Raw genomic sequence first — 22,638 nt, 5'->3', positions numbered from 1 at the left:
GTGCAAGGAAAATAGAAAGGCAAATCGGTTTCAATAAAAAGTAGTACATGTTAAAACCAAGAAAAAGAATAAATACTGAAATAGTATTTTATTGGCTAGAAAACTCTTATTTCAAATATCAACCTGCAGTATTCTTCACCTCTTGACTTTGTTCCATCCCTGCTACACTTGTCTTCAGGCCCTGCTTCCTTGCCTTAGGAACAGCTCCTTGTAACAAAATTCCCTCAATATCTCCCCTTTCCTTCATTTCACCTCTCTTCCTAACCCTTCCAACCAGAAAAACTGCCAGAGTAGAAAAATAGGCTGCTCTCTGAAGCTGACGCATTTCTCCTTTGAGTATGAAGAGTTAACCCTCCTAGATAGGTGGGAAAGGAAATACTAATAGCTATAACCAGACTGCTGCCTGCAGGTGTGATTGGAAACTCTACTGGGGAAAAAGGGAAACAAGAGTGGTAGATAAATGTAGAAGCACCAGTAGCTGAGCTGTACCTCAATTGTAAGGATGCCACAGCTCTGGGCAAGGTGCAAGGACAAGTAGGGGGCCAAAAGTTGAGGGAAAGCTTACAGCTAGTAGCTGCTAGAGATAACCAGCTCCGGGCATATCCATGAAATGACCAGGTTGTAATCCAAAGCATTAAATCTTGATGAAAATTAGTGATCCAATTAATCAATTTGTGATGGAAATATTTGCTGAACCAATCTCTTCTTTACCCAGAGAGTCAATATTGGATTTAAATTTTGGGGTAAAGTTGTATCAGTTAAGTTCCTGTATCTCAGAAGACAAAGTAACAGCAAAACAAAGTTTCTTATGTAAGAATTTCTGAATGTATAATTAATTTACACATGGTGAAAACTAATATACTAAGAACAGCTTTCTTTGGGAAAAAATCGACAATTCAGGGATCCCTGGGTGGCGCAGCGGTTTGGCGCCTGCCTTTGGCCCAGGGCGCGATCCTGGAGACCCGGGATCGAATCCCACGTCGGGCTCCCGGTGCATGGAGCCTGCTTCTCCCTCTGCCTGTGTCTCTGCCTCTCTCTCTCTCTCTCTGTGACTATCATAAATAAATAAAAAAATTTAAAAAAAAAAAAAATCGACAATTCAGAATCAATACAAAGTTTATAGTTTTTGCTATGAAACAAAAAGTTGTTCAAGACGATTTTTTTAAAATTATCAACAAGACATGGAGTAGACTTACTATCTCTCCACTGTTTCTCTGACCAGTACTGAATCAGAAAGAGCAACTGGAAAAGTTTGTATGAAAATGTATATACATTATTGAGACACTTTGTTTCTTAAAATACACAAAATTCAAATAAAATTTCTGGTATGGTTTAATTTTTAGAATAATTACTTCCAAGGGGACCTGGGTGGCTCAGCTGGTTCAGCATCTGCCTGCAGCTCAGGTCATAATCCCGGGGTCCTGGGATCAAGCCCCAAATAGGGCTCCCTGCTCGATGGGGAGCCTGCTTCTCCCTCTCCCTCTTGCTCCACCTGCTTATGCTCTCTCTCCCCCTCTCAAATCAATAAATAAAAAATCTTTTTAAAAAAATAGAATAATTACTTCCAGTAGTTTTATTTTTAAAAATTATATTTAATACTATTATTAAAATTATTTTTATAATTTTATAGTTTTTTTGACTTGATTTTTTGGTAGTTCATAACTTCTTATTTTTGAAAATGTTAAATATCTTGTTCACTGATTATTTTAAAGAAAAGGTTTAAGAATGCTAGATAAGTTTTAAATAAAGACTATTCATTATGATGCAAGATAAATCCAAAACAACAGTGTTGTCATTTCACTCCAGTATTGTGGTCACTACTCTGAGTTTCCCACATCTTTTTTTTTTTTTTTTTTTAAGATTTTATTTATTTATTCATGAGAGACACACAGAGAGAGAGGCAGAGACACAGGCAGAGGGAGGAACAGGCTCTATGCAGGGAGCCCGATGTGGGACTCGATCCTGGGACTCCAGAATCACACCCTGGGCTGAAGGCGGCACTAAACCGCTAGGCCACAAGAGCTGCCCATCCCACATCTTTTTTAAATTTATAGAACCTAATACAAACCTGATTGACACTCAGTCTCTGGTACTTTTAGATATTCTCCTCTATATTTTTCTTTAATAAATCCTAAGTTCTTGCTAGCTTTCTCAGGAATAGCATTCTTTTGCTGATTCATTTTTAGACTTTAGTCCAATATTTGTCTCCCAGAATTTTGCCACCATGTGCAAACTCATTTATTTATAGATTATTTTTTGCCTCAGTGAATTATTCTGCTCATAATCCTGTTAAACTTCATCTATTCCCTATTTCTTTTTCTGACATCAGGGCCAAGAGGAAGTCTTACTCCACTCTCCAGATAGCCCAATGTTGTAATATAGTTGGCTGTTTTAATAAGCATGAGTTAGGTTCATGATTTGTTTATTTTTAACATTAATAAAAGTGTAGAGCTAAGTTCTAAAGCACATTACCTATTGTGCGTCTTTCAGATAAAAACAAATCATTGATAACTTTTTGTTTTAGAATGGCACCCAGCAGATTGTGCTTCACATAAAAAGCTTCACTGCTTTTTATTTTCTCACTTGTAATAACAACAGTATATTTTACAATCTTGCTTTACCATTACTAATGTTCTTGAGTGCAGGAACCATGTGTTACTTATCTTGGATCACAACTGAAATGACCCTACCAATATCCACACTGGGAAGGTGGGATTTTGCAGAGGCATTGTCGTAAAACTGATGTTCTAAAGTAGGACCTCTAGGCTGGCTGCTTTCTTCTCAGTCTACTCTCTTGCAATATTTATGTATTGCCCTCATGTAGTAATGGGCTCTAATTCTCAGTGCCTAAGGGCACAACACAGTGCTTTGTATACAGTACATAATAAATGTTGAACTGAATTCTCTATGCATTTACAATTTACTATTTTATTTACTCATGTTATTAGTCCAGAAGTCTTTTTAAAATGTCATATTTTTATTAAAATAATACATGGGTCTAGTTTAAGATGCAAATGGTATTGAAAAACTTGATGTGGACACTAGCAATACGCTACTATCTCCTCTCCATCTTTCAGCCTCTGTCTGCAGCAGCTACCTGCAGCTGTTCGGCTGTTTTTCTTAACATTTCCTCCAGTTCTGTTAATAGTATGTGAATGCTGCTGTTTCTTAATTTGCCAGTTGAAGACATTATCTTAGCATCTATCTATGGAAGATTAAGACTCAGTTTTCTCATATCATCTTCACTCTCCCTTTCTACCCTTTACAGTGAAGTCTTGAATTTTGGCAAAGTCAGTGGTTAGTTTTAACATTATTATCTCGCGTGCACTCTCTCTCTCTCCCTCTCTCTCTCTCTCTCTCTCTATATATATATATATATATATTATATATAGGTAAGTTTACACTGAGTCATGTACTATGTGATGATGATCACCTCTCTTGTTTAATCTTTGTTTTTCTTATGGTTGATAATCATTTTTAATTTGCCCATTCTTCCATACAGGCAAAATATTATTATGTTTTTCCAGAGACCCCAACATTTTTCTACATACTTCCCATTAAATTCATTGTATGTTCAAAGACAGCAGTTCTTTTTATTTCTCTTTATTTTTTTTTTTTTCAGAGTGTTCAATATTTTGTTCTGATAGCAGAACATTTGAGACTTCTCTTTCTTCTCTTCTTTTGGAGTCTCCTTTTTTCTAGACCCCTGTTCTCCTCCTTGGATTACTCTCTAACTTGGTTGGAGCATATATTTCAGTAACTACTTGAGTAGAACTTTGTGGAGCATAAATTTTTTTTAAGCTCTTGCATATCTGAAAATATCTTTACTTGATTGATAGATTGTGAAGAATCCTAGGTTGAAAATCATCTACACCTTCAGAATTTTGAAGACATTGCTTTATTATCTTCTGTGTGACTGTGTTCCTATTGAGAAATGTAATACTATTCTTATCCTTTGTAGTGTTTTATTTTTGGCTTGTTTTTACCCCTTTCTAGAATGTTTTATCTCCAGAAGCTTTACTCTGAATCGTGCTGTGTATGTATTTTCCATTCTCTTTCTCTGCCCTCTATTTATTAAGCTATGTATTTGATGAGCCATTTCAATAGAAGATTCACATTCTTAAATCTGAAAACTTTTATCTTTAATAATTTTGTTTCTTTCCTGTGATTTTTTTTCCTTTTTTGAACTTTTATTAAGCATATAAAATACCTGAACAGAATACCTAATTTTCTTTCCTATTTCCATATTGTTTTCTTTTTGTTCTAGTTTCTGGGCAATATCTTGCATTTTTTAAATAGATTTTATTTATTTATTCATGAGAGAGAGAGGAAGAGAGAGGCAGAGACACAGGCAGATGGAGAAGCAGGCTCTGTGCAGGGAGGCCGATGTGGGACTCAATCCCAGGTCTCCAGGATCAGGCCCTGGACTGAAGGCAGCACTAAACTGCTGAGCCACTGGGGCTGCCTGCATTTTTTTTTTTAAACCCTTTTATGGAATGTTTAAAATTTGAGCTCTCATGGGCTTAATTTTTAAAAGTCTCTTCTTCTTCATCAACTATTCTTTTATTTAAGGATCCTGTACTTTCTTTTAATTAAGGATCCTGTACTTGTTTCATGGGGTGTATTATCTTCTCTTAGTTCTCTGAGAATATTAATTATAGCAAACTTGCTTTTGTTCCCTGCAGGTTTTTTGTTTGTGTCTGCTGGGCTGCTTTTTCCTTTCGCTTGCTTTAGTTCTCTTTTTCATTTTGGACTTTTCTGATTTGAGAGTATCAACAAATAAACCCCTCTTTACTCTCCTAAAGTTGGAACCAATTGAGAAATAAACCTAAGAAACACTGATGGAGATAAATAAAAAATAAAAGCTGGATTGAAGGATATGACTTTTTAGATCTATGGCCAGTTGAGCTAACCTCCTTGAGTGAAGAACTAGACAAATACATATCAACCCAATGGGGGCAGGGCCTTTACCATATGGTAGAGAGCATGCATCCTGAGGACTTGCCAGCTCGGAGGATAGTTGGAGAGAAGGATCTGATCAGAGCATGCCTTGTTTCTACTCCAGACTAGCTCCGTGAGTGATGGGAGGGAGACAGGATCTAGAACTGTTGCTGGATCAGAGTCCTTCCTTACATGTGTAAGCATAAGACCATGGAAATGCAGAGTCCCTCTTTCCCCAATACCTTTTTTTTTTTTATTCTTTATTTAAACTCCATGTAGTTAACATATACTGTATTATAGTTTCAGGGTAGGATTTCGTGATTCGTCAGTTGCATTTAACACCCAGTGCTCATTATGTCACGTGCCCCCCCTTAATGTCCATCACCCAGTTACCCCATCCCCCCCACCTCCCCTCCAGCAAACCTCAATTTGTTCCCTAGAGTTAAAGTCTTTTATGGTTTGCCTCCCTCTCTGTTTTTATCTTATTTTATTTTTCCTTCCCTTCCCCTATGTTCATCTGTTTTGTTTCTTACATTCCACATGTGAGGGAAGTCATATGATATTTGTCGTTCTCTGATTAACTTATTTCACTTAGTATAATACCCTCTAGTTCCATAAATGTCATTGCAAATGGCAAGATTTCATTCTTTCTGATGAGTGAGTAATATTCAATTGTCTATACAGACCACATCTTCTTTATCTGTCCATTCATCTGTCAATAGACATCTAGGCTCTTCCATATTTTGGCTATTGTGGACATTGCTGCTATAAACATTGAGGTGCAGGTGCCCTTCGAATTACTATGTTTCTCTCTGTACACTTTTAAATGGGAAGCTTTACATACCCTTCTCTAATATACTGTCTGGTAATCTGCACCGTAAAGATGTTGAGTGACAGGTCATCATTTTGGTTGAGAGCTCCTATCCCTACACCTCCACTTCAATATCAGGATCAAGCTCTTTTTGTCCAGGGGCATTCAGTGTTTCAGAAGGGGAATCCTTTAATCGTTCTAGTGAAGCTTTTGTAGCTGCTAGCTTTCTGGCTGCGAGGCTTGGAGTCAGACCTTTCAGTATGAACACTTCTTGTTAGTCCCTCAGTTTTAACCCAAGCCTCAGTGTTACCTTTCAGTGTGCCTGATGCTCAATGGGCTAGGACTTCTTTCTTGCTTCTACCCAAAAAAAAATGAGAACAGAGTCTCCTGGCTGTGAGGGTTTGAGGGTGGGGTGAAGACCTTTACTTCTGACTGCTTCTTCCCCTTGCCTTCAGTCCTGCGTTAGCTGGACCTCACCATCATATTCCTAATGCCTCACAGTAGCGCCTCTGCAGGCTCCCAGATGACCCTTCCTCTGCTGTAGCAGCTCAGTTACCACTCTGCCATCATCTTATCTTCCAAAATGTCTCAAACTGTCATTATTTATTGTTTCTGCTTTTCTTTTCCTTTTCTTAATTCCTTGCTGTGAGTGTAGGTTTAGGGAAGGAGAAGAAATAGGTGGAAGTGTCCCAACTACCACGTTTAACTGAAAGTCTTTTTTTTTTTTTTTTTTTAATTTTTTTGTTAACTTTTATTTATTTACGATAGTCACAGAGAGAGAGAAAGAGAGGCAGAGACATAGGCAGAGGGAGAAGCAGGCTCCATGCACTGGGAGCCCGACGTGGGATTTGATCCCGGGTCTCCAGGATCGCGCCCTGGGCCAAAGGCAGGCGCTAAACCGCTGTGCCACCCAGGGATCCCGTTTAACTGAAAGTCTTACAGGTGTTATTTTCACATAAACACCAACATTCTTAGTGCTCTGCAGTATATCCTAAAAACTTGCAAACTCCCCTTTACCATTTATCACCCCTTGGTGTTAACAGATTACTCTATTTTTGTTTATCTCACATAACTGGAAATTCTATCATTGCCTACAAATGGGGTTAAAATGAAAACAGGCCTACAGCAATAGGAATGCTGATGTGCTGGAGAAATTCACCTATTTTACTTTTGAAAATATTTCTCCTAAAAGGGTAGTAGAGGCATTTCGTGAGAGTCTTTAGAATAATAGTCTTATGGCTAATCGTTTTTGTTGTCTTACAGAAAGGAGAAAGTTGGCAAAGCAGCCTGAAGCAGTTTCTGTTGATGAATTCAAAAGTCTATTGATACTCACAAGGGAATCCTTTTTAGAGCATTTTGATGCTGTTATTCCTAAAACAATTCCAATAAAGACAGACAAAATTAAAACCTCCAATATGTTAAATGGTAAGTTTTTTGTTATTTTAAATATGGATTCTTTTTGTATGTATGGCATTTATGACATTTCTTATTAAAACCAATAAAATGGTGATCAAAAATATTTTATACATTTAAACAGTGATATATATATTTGTTTATACAAATATGTGTATGTATTTGATGAACTATTTCTCACCATTTAAACTAAAAACTTTCTGTCACTTCTTTCATTAAGCATGTTTAATATTATTGTTTTTGAGCAGAGGGAGAATCATTTTAAGGTGATTCCTCTTACTACTTTTACTAAGCTGCTAGATAGGTGGATTTTTATAAGGCTATGTTTTCATAAGATGAGAACAGTAGAACCTACACGTAAGTTTATGATTATTAAAACTACCTACAATAAGATGCTCCACATTTGCCATACATTATAGCAGGAACAGTCAGCAAACTCCACTGAAGGAGCAGGAAATCATTTCTATATTAACTTGCATTTCTATTTTCTCGGTTCCTATTCTTGTGATATATTTGAATACAATGAAGCTTTACAGAATCTAACAAGAAAGCATTTGATTATTGCCTGGCATTTTAAAAGTACAGGGTAATTTTTTGTTTTTATTCCAGGAGAATCATTTTTATTCTATAAGTTGATAAGAAAATGACCAAAGAATCAAGTAAACAGTAATGTCTGTTGAAAGCCTTTCTCTGTTTGACATCATAAAGATAAACAAAGAAGTAAAAATTTGGATCTCTGACTTTCAACAGGCTTATGATCGATTTCGGAAGCAAAATAAAATAGAACACAGCCATTTCAAGAGCCCAGGCTCTGGAGCTCAAGTGCCAGGGCTCTAATCTGAGTTTTGTCACTTGTTAGCCAAATGTCTTTGGGCAGTTATTCTACCTCTTTATGCCTTCACCTTCTTGTGTTTAAAATGGCCTTAATAGGGATCCCTGGGTGGCGCAGCGGTTTGGCGCCTGCCTTTGGCCCAGGGCGCGATCCTGGAGACCAGGGATCGAATCCCACATCAGGCTCCCGGTGCATGGAGCCTGCTTCTCCCTCTGCCTGTGTCTCTGCCTCTCTCTCTCTCTCTGTGACTATCGTAAATAAATAAAAAATTAAAAAAAAAAAAATGGCCTTAATACTATTACCCACTCACTAGGGTTATTGTGAAGATTAGACGAGCTGACATATGTGAGAACATAATAAATGCCGAAGAGCTGTTAGCTGTTATTTGTATTATCATTATCATCATCATGACATATCAGTAAGAAAGTTCAGTTAACAGTACAGAGTAATCTGACAGGTGTTAGAGACAGTGTAAAGTTTCTTGTAAATGGGAAATGTATTCAATAAATGAGAGACACAGTTTCTTGTTTGCAGCATGGACTCTGGATCCAGACTAACAAGGCTTAATGTGGCCCTGCAGCTTACCTACTGTGTGACCTTGGGCAAGTTTTCTAACCTCTCTGAGCCTCAAGCTTTTTTTAATCTTTAAATTAGAGATGGCATAGGTTGTTATGAGGATTAAAGGAATTATTTATAAATTGCTTAGAAAGTCACTTGGTATGAAGTGCTATATGTTTGTTTTTATTTTTATTTATTTTAAAAATATTTTATTTATTTATTCATGAGAGAGAGAAAGAGAGAGAGAGAAGCAGAGGCACAGGTAGAGGAAGAAGCAGGCTCCATGCAGGCCTGACATAGGACTCAATCCCAGGTCTCCAGGATCACGCCCCAGGCTGAAAGTGGCACTAAACCACTGAGCCACCTGGGCTGCCCTATATGTATGTTTTTAAATAAATGAATGTGAATTTAAAGGAGAGGTATAAGTAGGGTAAGATAGTCACAGAACACGTTAGGAGTGAAGGGACGCTGTTGTAGGTCTTGAGTGATACATAGGATCTAGGTTGAGTGGAGAACACATTTTCCAGGGAGAAGTTGCATACCCATACCCAGAGTCATGAAGGCAAGAAAGGGCAAACTGAGATCCAGAGAGAAGTTGGCTTACTCAGAGGACTTGTGGAGGAGATAATAGTTGGAAGATAGGAAGGGTTGAAGTCATTACACGAGTTTTTCTGTAAGTATGGAAATTTATCTCACAGTTTCCCGTATGAAGTCAAGTCCTAGGACACTGTTAACACACTCCGTTTACAGGGGTGTTCATTTTAAAATGTAAATCAGATTATATCACTCCTTTCCTCAAACCTTTGTCATTGCTTTCCATTGTACATAGAATATGTCATCCTTAATATGGCTTATCCTAACTGATGTCTGATTCTAACCTCCAGTGCCACATTTCTGTTTCCTTGGTGGCACAGAGAGTCTTTCTGTTCCTTGAGCACATCACATCCCTTTTTACCTCAGGAACTTTATACACAGAGGATCCTCTTTCTGGAATACTTTTCTCCCAATCATTACCTGATTAACAGGCATTCTTCATATCTTGACTTAAGTGCTACTTCCTCAAAAAGGCTTTTTTTCCCAGACCTTCCTCAATTTAAATTGTTTCCTGTTGTACTCATTTTCTGTATCTTTCTTTAAATTATTTTTCACATTTTAAGTTATATACTATAGATGTAATTATTTGTTGACTATTTGTCTTCACTCTGAACCATATGTTCTCTGAGAGTAAAGAGCGATGCCTACTGGGTTTCTCCATTGCCCTAGAGTACTGTAACTGGCACGTAGGAGTTCATTCCTCCCAAAAGTCATCTTGAACAAATGAAAGAAACCTTGAAGATTTTTTAGAGCCTGAAGTGAAATTTGAGATGACTTCCAGGAATGAAGTTGTGATCTTTAACATCCTTTGTAGCTTTTGTTTTAATAAATACATCTAAATGCAAAATACAGGGCAGCCCCTGTGGCGCAGCAGTTTAGCGCCACCTGCAGCCTGGGGTGTGATCCTGGGGGCCCAGGATTGAGTCCCATGTCGGGCTCCCTGCATAGAGCCTGCTTCTCCCTTTGCCTGTGTCTCTGCCTCTCTCTCTGTGTGTGTCTCTATGAATAAATAAATAAAAATCTTAATAAATAAATAAATAAATAATAAATAAGTAAATGCAAAACACACAGCAAAAGAAGCAACAATGTCAGTCTCATTATTTAACAACCACACTCATCAGGAATTATTGCTAATCATCAGGATTATTGATCTGCTTTTTTTTTTTTTTTTTTTTTGTGAAAACTCTAGCATGGGTAACATGAAAATCAGCATGAAAACAATGTCTTGATCTAACCATTTTATATATCCATTGCCACGTAGTTGCTAAAAACTTTCACAGTGTCAAATGAGATATCTGGACTCAAAATATAGTAACTGTCTCCTTTTACCTCAGACCATTGGGGTACATAAGCACACTGCACAAATGAGTTTTCTAGGTAATTTTATAAGATCGCAGTTTTATTTTAAGTATTTTAATAAGAATCTTCTGGTATGTACTTATAATTCTTACTTTATTAAACAGAATATGCCAATTATAATATGTTTTCTTTGTGATTTATTCATATTTATGTATATAAGGCTATGATGGCCTATATTACTATCTACATATTATCATCTGCAATATTACTTCCTTTTTATTTACTGTGTAGGGCAGGTTTTGAGTCCCTATTTCCTTATTGTATCATTTTCATTTCTTTGTTTCTCCTATAAAGTAAAACACTTTTTTTTTAAAGCAGTGTTCTTGGTTTCTCCAAGAACAAAAAAAGGCCACAAAAAGAGGCCCTTTTTGTGCTTTTTCATCGTAAACATGGTGTCCTGATTGCCACATAAATAAAATATTGTCTTACTTTACTGTAAGAATTGTATTAAATTATTCCCCAAAAGTACATGTGCATGTCTCCATCCATTCCTTAATATTTAGCCTATGTCATTTATACTTACATAAATTGTATAGTCAACATTAATAATTAATTATATTGTAATATTTAGGAACAATTCATATTTATTTTTATTTAACATGACTTGTGGTGAGTTCTCAGCAAGTAACTGCTCAGATCTGCTAATGATATTTGCTTTATACATTTAGTAGAAAGCCATGTCAACATTAAACAGTAGATTATTATAAAGCTGTTGCTGTATAAAATAGTATTTCACTGTCCTTATTTAAGAAATGGGAAGTGTGGTATATTTGGATGGTGTTTGGTGGGGGCAATCCAATATTGTCATTAAAGATATTTTAATATTCAAAGTTAAATAGTTTAATGAATAAAGGGAAAATAACATGCAGTTGGCTTCAGTTTTCATTTATGTTTCAGTTTCTTTTTTGTATAAAAATTTCCCTATCAAATCATCATTTTGTAAGAATCCAAAGAATAAAATGGGTATTTTTGTCAGAATTGACGGTTAGTCAAACAACTAATGTCCAGTAATTTTCAGTTACTCTATTAGAATAGTGTGTAAGAGTTCACAATGATGGTAAACCAGATAGGTTTGGAATTCAAAAAGTAGGACAGTAATTTTGACAGTGTTAAAATTAGTTTGGATGTACTAATAATTTATAATGCAAATGGAAGCTGTCCCTTTATGTTTTTGATAAAGATTGAAGTGTTATTAGCAATCTCAGTTCATTGCTAGAAGGATAAGCACTCTGTGATATAAAATATTTTACTAGTAGTGAAATAATATTTAATGCAGATGTGTATGTTAAGGCATCTTACATTAATGGATAAGTGAAAATTCTTTCTAAAGTGAAATCCTTTATCTCAGAATATCCTGTGTTATTTTTTGCATTATTGTACTTTTGAGAATGAAGTAATCTCTTTTAAAAATAAGAACTTTTCTGGATAATGCTGCTAATTCCTGTTTCTGGTATGAAAATCACATAGTATATCTAAAATATTTTCCATAGAGTTGCCTCCTTTTCATTTAGAACTAATTTCACAAAAAAACAGGCAAATAATGCTTTTATTCCACAGGAGTCCTCATAGAGCTAATTCATTTTCTGAATTCTAGCTCATAGCTTATGAAGAGACAGTAAAATAACGTTTGACTTTTTTTTTTTTTTTCATTTCCACAAACCTTTTTAATGGCATTTTGCATAGTTTGGGCCATCAGATATATCCTTAATAAGTGCCTGAGGTAAGTACTGTGTAGTTAATCCAAAACGGCTTTATATCTATATCTATATAACTGTATCTATATCTATATATAGATATATATGTTTTCATGTAGAAAATCAATGTTAATAATTTTTAGTACTTATGTAGGTTTCTTTCACTTTAGATGCCAGTTCAGTGGAATCTACTTCTTCAAATCTAATGGAAACCAATGCTCTGGAATGGCCAGAAAGGCATGTTCTTCAAAATTTGGAAAGTTTTGAAAAAGCTAAGCAAAAGATGAGGTAATATTTGAATAGCTTAGTATTTTTAAAATGGACATTGTTTCTTAATCCTTACATTGTGTTTATGAAATATAAGTATTTTCTAGTTTTATTAGGAAATGATTTTTCCTTTATTAAAGGAACATATGCGTATTCTAAGTAGACAGGTAGATGGAGCGTTACAGAGTAGGATGTTGAGAACATGCTGTTCTTCTCTAGTGTCTACTTGTACTTTCTGTGTGTACATAATCATAGTTTTGTTTTGTTTTTTTTAAGATTTACTTATTCATGATAGACACAAAGAGAGAGAGAGAGAGAGGCAGAGACACAGGAGGAGGGAGAAGCAGGCTCCATGCCGGGAGCCCGACGTGGGACTCGATCCCGGGACTCCAGGATCGCGCCCTGGGCCAAAGGCAGGCGCTAAACCGCTGAGCCACCCAGGGATCCCTACATAATCATAGTTAACATTTTAGTGAATGCCTTTCCAAGCTACCTTTACTGCTCTATGTTTTGGGTATTAGAAGATGGAGGGGAGACAGTAAAGTATCCTCCAAACTGAGAAGGCAGTTGAGGATGGAAAAAAGAAGGAGGCCATTACATACCTTCTACAAAGAGTTTTATCCAGAGTAATTTACTGATGGTGCTTCAGGCGTGTGATAGTCCAGCACTGTGCAGCTATTCTTCACAAAATTCAGACCTTAATCCACAGATTTTATACAGTGAGGGGATGGGCATAAGTCATTGTAGTGAGGTCAAAGGATTTAACACACCTGGTTGGAGCCATCTGTTTGTTAGAGAGGAGAAAGGGAAAGAAACTAAGCTATCTCCGCTAGTTACCTAAACAACTTTAGGGAAGATCAGAACAAGCCTTTTCATGTGGTCAGGGCATGCATTAGCCCCCAAGGGGCCTGGTACACATAGTCCTGAGAGAGTTCATTACATGAAGGAGATGAAGGACCAAAGATGGAGTCCGTATTGTCAGCACTCCTATAGTTGGGATTTTTTTTTTTTTTTGACCCATGCTTTCTTCTTTTAGTTTTTTGTTAGTCATATTTTAAATTCCTAATAATTCCTTTGTGTTCTCAACTCTTTTTTTTTTTCATTAGCAATCTCTTCTTTTATTAACAATGAGAATTTGGAAGATACTAAAAAGATGTTAATTGGAATCCTCTTTTAACTTACTTTATCTGTTCCTTAGATGATCTCATTACCCTTGGATCTGTTCTGTTTGTTCCTTTGCTGTTTTCCTCGTATGTGTAGCTTTCCTCCAATGTCTGGTGGTCCTTGATTGTTACTGGGTCAGAATTTAGTATGAAGTTGCTTTATATAGGTAGTTGATGTTTATTTTCTCTCCATATATGTAGTCCTGTTTCCCGCCTGTTGTCTTCTGAATGTTGTGGGCAGGGAGATGCAGGGTGTGGAGCATACCTGGTAGACTTCACTTTGGGGTACCTCTGGGGGTATCAGAAGGCCAGCAGCCTTAGTCCTTCATTCAAGACTGAAATAATGGGGTTTTGTTCTGGGGGAATCACCACTGAGGCTAGGACAGGCATCTAGTTCTGGATCTTCAGAGAGTGGTTTCTCTATTTTCACTTAGAGATAAAATTGTGGGGATAAGGAAGGGTGTGGGAGGGTGATACTTAAACAACTGTTCTAGTAGGGTTCTTAAAATACATTGCCTGATTTCTGCCCCTTGCCACTCAGCCCAAGTGTAGAGTCTCACTGTGGCTTTGTGGGATAGAAGACAGATTCCACATTTTTTTGTAAGTTTCTCTCTCTAGCTCTCATTTACGCACTTGCTCTAGTTTATCCCTTTTGCTTGTTCCACCATTTTTTTCATCTTTCATTTTTCAACCTTCTTATGAATTTAGTGTCTGGTACTTCATCATTGTGATTTCCATTTATTTGAGTGGAGAGGTTAATATGTATGTTTAATGCACCATCATCTTGAACCAGAGGCTTGTTTGTCATTCAAGGTCTAGATCAAATATCACCTTTCTCTTAAGTATTTTATAAATGTTGCAGCTCAGTGTTCTCTTTCTTTATTAAGCACCCAAGGACTATAACATTACTTCTTTTCATGAAGCTTATTTTATTACACCTTTTTTTTTTTACCTCATTCTACCTTGGTATATCTCCTTTCACTGTCCTTAACCTCATACCTTTATACTAAATTACATACAGTGATTATGAGTCTATACATTATCATCAGTGAACTCATTTTAATAACTCCCAGTGGTATTTGCAAAGTCAATACTCAGATACTTGTGAGAGTGTAACAATATGGGGAGATACTATTGAATTTTTGGTTGGGAACAAAAGTTACTTTGCATATTTACAGAATTTGTATTGTGTTCAAATAAGCTTAACTGGAGAATTAAGGGTTCTTTACATAGTGAAATTCAGAAGTCATAAGAATTTGGTTTTGGGCTAACTCACATGTGTGACTTTGTTGCCTCATCTCTAAGATGGGCATAACAATCCCAGTTCTACTTAAAGTTTATCAATGTTTAATGAGATTATATATGAAAAAGTACTTTGTAACCTTGAAAACACTAGACAAAATAAAGCGCTATTATTTTATTGATTGATTTTTAACCTAAGACATATCTTGATGGTATAATTTATCACAAACTGGGCTTTTATTTATTTATTTTTTTTTTTTTTTTTTTTTACAAACTGGGCTTTTAAATTGCTCAGATATCTTTGTGTTCGGGGTCCTATATAAATTCAAATTATAAACATCCCAAATCTAGCCTATAAAATGATTGGGATTAATATTCATTAAGAAACGTTTGTGAATCATAATTAGAGAATAGCTACGTAGAAATTTAGGTCAAACTCATAATGTAGTTCCTACTCTCTTGGAGTATGGAATTCAGAGAAAATATTTGAATATTTTCTTGTTTGTTTTTATTAGGTTTATATTTTCAGCTTAAAAATAAAGGGGATAGGAGGAGGAAGGGGCACATTGTTGGTACATTATTGATCTTTAATGTATAGAAATAGAAGTCTAAGTCCATAATGTCAACACTTTAATCATATAATCACCAATATATTGGTAATTAAATATTCTTGATTGGAGTGATAATTGGGAGATAGCTGAATTAATATAAAGTCATGAAGTTAATTTCCTGTGGAGGTTTCAGAAGATTTTATTTATGCTTTGATGATAGAGCAATAGCATGGTCTGTGACTCAGTGCTTGATAAAACTGCTACCATTCTCTGAAACTAAGTTTTTTTCCTTTTTCTGGTTTTTAAACTTCTTGTGAGCTTTTTAGGTTTATAGAGTGAGAGTGTAGGAATAGTATTTAATTCAGAGTCAGTCTGGTTCTGACTATCATTTTAAATGACTGTGTCACCCTGGGCTTGTAATGCAAACTAATGTGTGTTAGTATCTTTATCTGAAAATTAGTAATAAGGATTCTTTTCTAGGTTTGGTATGCTAACTTTCACTTTAGAAAGTACTTATTTTCAGGTGTTCATTTTGAGATAAGATGTGTTCTGTCTGTCAGGGAAATTTGTGAGAATTAAGAACATATTTTATGTAAAGTAGTTTGAGAAGTATAAACTCCTGTATCTATTTCAGGTATAATAATGATTCAGTACTTATTCATAATGTTATAATAATGGCTAGGAGACACCTTGAACAGATTTCTGATTACTGTCTCATTTCATGGTTGTGCTTCAAGTAATCTTTCAAGCCCATAGAAAATTGGAACATTCAGTCTCTACCATCAAAATTTGAGATTATGGGGTTTCAGAACATAGAAAAACATTTAGATTTAAAATATTTTTTAAGATTTTATTTATTTATTTGAAAAAGAGAACAGGAGTTGAGGGGGAGGTGCAGAGGGAAAGGGAGAAGCAGATTCCCCGCTGAGCCAGGAACCTGAAGTGGCGCTTGATCGCAGAACCCTGAGATGATGACCTGAGCTGAAGGCAAACACTTAACCAACTGGGCCACCTAGGCACCCTCTAGATTTAAACTTTATAGAATTGATAACTTCACACTACTAAATAATCATGCCATCATTTATCTTTTTTTGAAGATTTGCTTATTTTAGAAAGAGAGCAGGGAGAGAGGCAGAGGAGGAAGAGGAGGAGTTGAGAGAGAGAGAGAGAATCTCAAGCAGACTCCCCACTCAGTGCAGAGCCCAACTAGGAGTTTTGATCCCGTGACCCTGAGATCATGACCTGAGCCGAAATCAAGAGTTGGATGTTCAATGGACTGAGCCACCCAGGTGCTCCTCATTCCTCATGCCATCTTTTATAAAGAATATAATTATGTTTATTTTAGTTAAGTAGTAGCATTATTGACATGGTTAACTATAAGTTTCATTGTGACCTACATTTTTAAAAATATACTTTTACACTAAATGGTTCACAAAGATTTTACTTTATTTTCTTTCCTAAATATATAGTTCTGTAGTTTTCTTTGTTTTGGTTTCTGCTCATATCACCTTTTCCTGACTATGATGAATTCGAATCCACTTTTAATAATCTAGATAACATTATTTTCTCAGAACTGGTTCATTACCTCGTTCATCTGAGCAGTTGCTGGGCCACAAAGAAGGGCCACGGGACTCGACCACATTATTAGATGCTAAAGAATTATTGAAATTCTTTACTTCAGATGGATTACCAATTGGAGATCTTCAGCCTTTACAGATTCAAAAGGGGTAAGTTATAAACTTATAGTTGCCAATTAATTTTTTAAAAATAATTTTAAAACACATTGCATTTCATTTCTTTAGTTATTTGATGCCCTATGCTACTTGGGCAAAATTCACAAGTTTGATCCCAATGCTTATCATTTGGACTTAATTTTACTCACATTTTACCTTACCCAATGTCCTATTTTTTTGTGGTATTGAATATAAAGAAAACAAAGGCAATAAGAGCAACCTCAGTTTATTCCCTATAGAAGTCAGTAGCTTCTACTTTGTATACAAAGGACAGTGTTGTTTAAAAAAAAAAAATTATAATTTGACTTGCAAAATATTTTTAATTCTTTTTTCTATGTTATTCTCTAGTTTTGATTTTGCCTTTACCTGTCATGACATTGTCAGTCATGCCTAATATTAGCAAAAAGCACAACCTTTCAACTGAAGAGAACATTAAAGTATAGAAATGTTTTTGAAACTATAATATTACCGAGTAAGAACTCAGTATGAATATGAATAGTTTACTACTAATTTGACTTCCAAGACAATTTTCACTAAGTTACTAGTTAATAAATATGAGATATTGCTAAAGTTGCTTTAATTACAGGTAAAATTTGTGATGTCAGTTACTTGTGAGGTTGAATCATTTGTTCACTATATATATCATCATTAATTGTTAATCTATTATTTTGTTAATCTATATCTTAATTTTTAATCCATCATTTTGAAGACCTCCCAGAGGACCTTAAAAATTATAATTCATTTTAATCTCTTCTACAAAACTTGTTTTGGAAAATACTGATTTTAAAGGTAAACTTTGGAAGGGATTTATTTAAAGGCAGTTATATCTCAAAGATAATCCTGGAGCAAGCATATTGCCTTCATGTGCTGTTCACTAAAGAGAGAGAGAAGGAACACCTTTGAAAATTTGAGGCTCTTCATAATTCTGGATTTTAATGACTTAATAATCTTAATAACATACAAGTTGTGTAATTTTTCTTTCCTGATAGCTTTGAGAGATCTATAATCTTTTTTTATGGTAATCTAGAGCATGAAGAAGTATATAAACATTTTTCACCTATTTAACTATTGGATTATTGTCCTCCCAGATCATTAAGTGTGAAGTGACAAAGTTGAGTAGATTTGCCAAAACTGAATTATATAGACATTTTGAGCAGAATGTCTTTCTAGATGCAATGTTAGGGAAGATATCTGTAGGGGAGATATGATTTTTTCTGTAATTTACAGGTAATTTACTTAGGAAAATTTGATATAGTTCCTTAGCAAAGAATGACATCATTATCCAATAATCTTTTATTAGCATTGAAGTTGAAGAATGAGCTTTCCTAACAATAAATCAAGAACCTATGGACTCTTATTAAAATGTCTACCTATACAAGTAGCTATTGGAATATTAAACAGAATGCAGACATGACTCCTATGTGTATATCAAAGAAATATTAAGCAGTAACAAAAGACATATTTATTAAAACATTTCTTTTAGAAAGAACAGGTGTGAGTAAAATTAAAGAAAAATACATAAAGTTGCAGAGAAGGTTGAAATTAGAAATGGAAGCAGTATGCTAAAAGAAAGAAGTGAAATGTTAGGTGCCTGAATCATTTTATATTAGGAAATTATTCACTTTAATAGTGAGTCATCAAAATACTGGAGTCATTGCAGTTAATTACTATTATTTTTTGTGGAACACCTTAAATGGATGCATTAGAATATATATATTTTTTAGGATTCATACTTAGACATGCCTTATATTAAAATATAATAATTTCAAATGCTTATTATAGTACCCTTGATAATTTTCAGTGGCAAGTGGGCAGTTTTCATTATTAAAGCCATAGGGGAACAATTGTGAAAGCACATTTATTCATGGAACTATACTATCTCTTGCCTTTCTATATACCATTTCCAAGTCTTCTGAATTCAGGCCCCTGGTATTTCATTCTATTAACTATGTAAAGGCCGCTGTTACATTATTCTTCCATTCCCATCTCCCCTGTCCTGAGTTTCAGGAACATGATCCAGTGCATTGGAACAGTGACTTTCAACTCAGGGAGAGAAAACTAGGGGTTGTGGGGAGTGGGCATCTCTTAGAATAACCAGGAGAGCCTAACCTAATTGCAGTGAACTTTTTCTTCCTGAGATTTTGATAAACCCCTGTGGATCTGGGTGTAAAAGAGATTGAGCATGAATATTTTATGTAAGCTCACCACTATATGATTAGTTATCATACCTGCTGATTGGAAACCTACTTCAAAAGCAGAACACCGAAGTCAGCAGTCTCTATATCCTTTGATATTTAACAGGTTGCTAACTCTCAAAGTAGGTGTCAAGATGACTACATTCCTAGGCAAAGAAAAATCTGGATCTCTCATGTGTTCTAGTAGGAAGTAAATACCTTTGTTACTAAAAGATTTGAATTGACTTTAATTATTCCCCTGCAAAAAAAAAGAACTAAATGTATAAACATTAGTTCATTACACCAAGAAAAAAAAAATCCTTCAGGAATAATGCTGCTTCTTGAATTTCCACTACAAATCATTTTTCACTCATTATCCATTTCTCAGAATAGTTTTGTGAAATAAATAACATTGTAACTTCAGAAACTTGAGGCACAGCAAATATGTGACAAGACCCACTTATGCTTAACCTTGTTTGATTTCCTTCTTCTACTTTCTGATGTTACATCATTTCTTTCCCATGTAAGATTCACTAAAAAAGAAGGAAGCCAGATTTTGTTTTTTAGATACTTTCTTGGACTTTCTCTTTGTCACTAAATAAACTTTAAATACAAATGAAAAACTTTTTGTTTTAGGGAAAAGACTTTTGTTCTGACACCGGAACTTAGTCCTCGGAAACTTCAGGGTTTACCTTTTGAAAAAGCCTCAGTGTGTCATTATCATGGGATTGAGTAAGTCTTTATTTACACTTTACTCTTCTGCGTGTTGCTGGTGAAGCTTTTCTAATGTGAGTGTGAAGAGTATCTGTAATAAAATGAAGATATAAAGCCAAAGAGAAAGTATCTCAAAAAGTCTCAGAAAACAAAGCAGTGTGTACACAAATAGGAATTGGTCTTCTATTGTTTAAAAAAAAAAAAAAAAAAAAGTTATTTGATGAGTAATCAGTTTTACAGCATTTAAACATTCAATTACCAGATATTTTAATCAAAATTATTTTCCCCCTATGGATTTGTATTTATACTACTGGTCACATTAATATTCTCTGGTCACTAACTACATTATAATTACTCAGAAACTATTAGATGAAATGTATTCCCATTTGTAATATATAATTATGTGTAAATTTTTCTAGATTTTTAATTAACCAGTTTGAATAAAATTTCAAAGAATTCTCCTGCATAAAGTTATTAGCAGTTTCTGAGGTTATGAGCACATCTACCATTTTCACAAGAACAAGAAATGTAATGACGGTGACAAATTTTTAAGACCATTTTTAAGACCAATGTAAAAAATTATGCATGCTTAAAGCAAAACCTTATTTCATATTGATTTTCCATAAATGAATAGAAAAGGACTTGATTTTACTTTAATGTTTAGGAAGCAACTTATCAACTGAAACATACTATTTGATTGGCTTGTAAACTTAATCTTTATTTCAAATAAACTTCAAAAATACTGAAAATTGTTCACTCAGAAGCTAAAGATACAAAAGATGATTATTTCTGCCCTTAAGAAGCATATATTCTCTAGGGGAAAAAGAAAAAACACATAATTTTAGCAGATTATAAATAATGTTAAAATACAGATGTCTGCCCAGTAGATAGAAGAAATAAATGCCAGGAACTATTTGAGTGTTTCGAAGAAGAAATCTGAACTAAGTTTGAAAGAATGAATAGGAGGGCACCTGGCAGAAAAGGCAATGTTTGCAGGAGGAACAAAGTACAGAGTTACAGATTCTTGGAAGATAAAGTACATTTTTATTTTTGAATAAGAGTGATAAACATATTATACTGTAATGAGACCAAATCATGAAGTCATGAAGGTCACCGGTGACATGGGAGGGAGATTGATCTTTATTTTTGAGAAGTAAAAGACCTTTATTTTTAAAGCATGAGATTAAATGCTTGGGTTTGTACCATTGAAGAAATCTCATTGGCTTTTAATAAATTGAGTTGAAGTATTTCAAGCAGATGTTGAAGGACTAAAATGCTATCAAGGCAGTGAAAATAGGAAAGAATGTAAACTTAAAGTTAACTAAATAACTTTAGATTAGTTAGATGTTGGGGATGATAAGGGAGGATACAACAAGAATTTCTTTAGGGTTTCTAGCTTAGGCACATTGGAAAGGTGGTGGTACAGTTGAGAAAATATGGAAGGTCACTCAACAATCATTCTAGGAATGTTTAGTTTCCTTGCTATGTTTAAATAAGATTTATTTCATTGAAAGAGTATGTAAGTTTGACACTTGAGGCAAAATATTCAGCTGTTTTGTTTTCAAGCATCAAAATTAAATTCCCATTAAAGTCCGGTGCAAGAAAAAGATAACTGCTATCAAAAAAAAAAAAAAAGAAAAAAAAAAAGATAACCTGCTATCAGTACTTCTTTTCTTTTTCACCCATTGTGCTGAATATTTCTGTTTTAATCATTGCTTTGGCTGATCAGTTAAAATAAAGAAAACTAGAGAGTTTAAAAGAGTTATACATATTGAAAAAGAGACCATAAGAAATTTTTTTGCTGTTTTTTTGTTTGTTTGTTTCATAGAGAAGAGGCCTGAAAGATTATTAGAAGTGGTAAATTTGAAAAGTGACCAGTGATAAAATATATATAAAAAGCCTAGTTTACCTCTAAACCAGCCATTTCCAATTTTGAACACCCTGAGAAGAGATCTTATTGAAAATAGCAATGAAACCATAAATATTAGAAGTATTTATACAAGAAATGTAGAATGGAAAAAATTGCAAATAATCTATATTAGGGGACATAAAAGCAACATTGATTACTTAAGGGAAACATGCCTTGTTTCCCTGTGCACAGATTCCATATTCTGAAGGCATTAGTTCTTTTGGAATAAATGTAAATATTTAATATAATTCTTAACAACTTTGAACCTTCAGTTGAAATAGTTCTATAATTTATCTGGTAAGAAGCCTCTTTCCTTTTACTTAAAGAATGAGATGAATTTTATCATATAACCAGAAAATTTTATTATAAAGGTATTATAATAATAGTATAAGTGAAACTAAGTAGGAAATGCAAGGAAAAACCAAATATACATAGGAATTCAGTCTAATAGGGGAAAAAATTTCAAATTAGAGAGCAAAAGATAAAATATTCAGTAGGTAGTAGTGAGAATATGATTAAATATGCAAATAAAAATAATTTTAAGTGATTCTTAGTTCACACTAAATACCAAAATAAATCGCAGATGTATTCAGAATTTAAAGTGAAAAACTGTGAAATGTTTAAGCATAAAATGTAAGGAAAAATCTGTTTTAAGTGTAGGGAAGATTTTTTATTCATTCTGA

General features: G+C 34.6%; 1 protein-coding gene across 5 annotated transcripts in view; it reads left to right on the top strand.

Moving 5' to 3' along the window:
* LOC121499146 (MDM2 binding protein) overlaps positions 1 to 22,638 on the top strand; it is a 72,411-nt gene that overhangs the window by 38,889 nt on the left and 10,884 nt on the right. For 4 of the 5 annotated variants that reach the window (XM_041769693.1, XM_041769695.1, XM_041769692.1 and 1 more), the window contains exons 14-17: positions 7,016 to 7,177; positions 12,373 to 12,490; positions 16,997 to 17,152; positions 19,969 to 20,064. In XM_041769693.1, coding sequence (XP_041625627.1) covers positions 7,016 to 7,177; positions 12,373 to 12,490; positions 16,997 to 17,152; positions 19,969 to 20,064 — 532 coding nt within the window. The remainder of the gene's footprint in view (positions 1 to 7,015; positions 7,178 to 12,372; positions 12,491 to 16,996; positions 17,153 to 19,968; positions 20,065 to 22,638) is intronic. The other variant, XM_041769694.1, reaches the window with a different exon arrangement.

Source organism: Vulpes lagopus, chromosome 9 (assembly GCF_018345385.1).
Source record: "Vulpes lagopus strain Blue_001 chromosome 9, ASM1834538v1, whole genome shotgun sequence".
NCBI classification, from domain to species: Eukaryota; Metazoa; Chordata; class Mammalia; order Carnivora; family Canidae; genus Vulpes; species Vulpes lagopus.
This window is presented reverse-complemented; position numbering and strand designations above follow the sequence as displayed.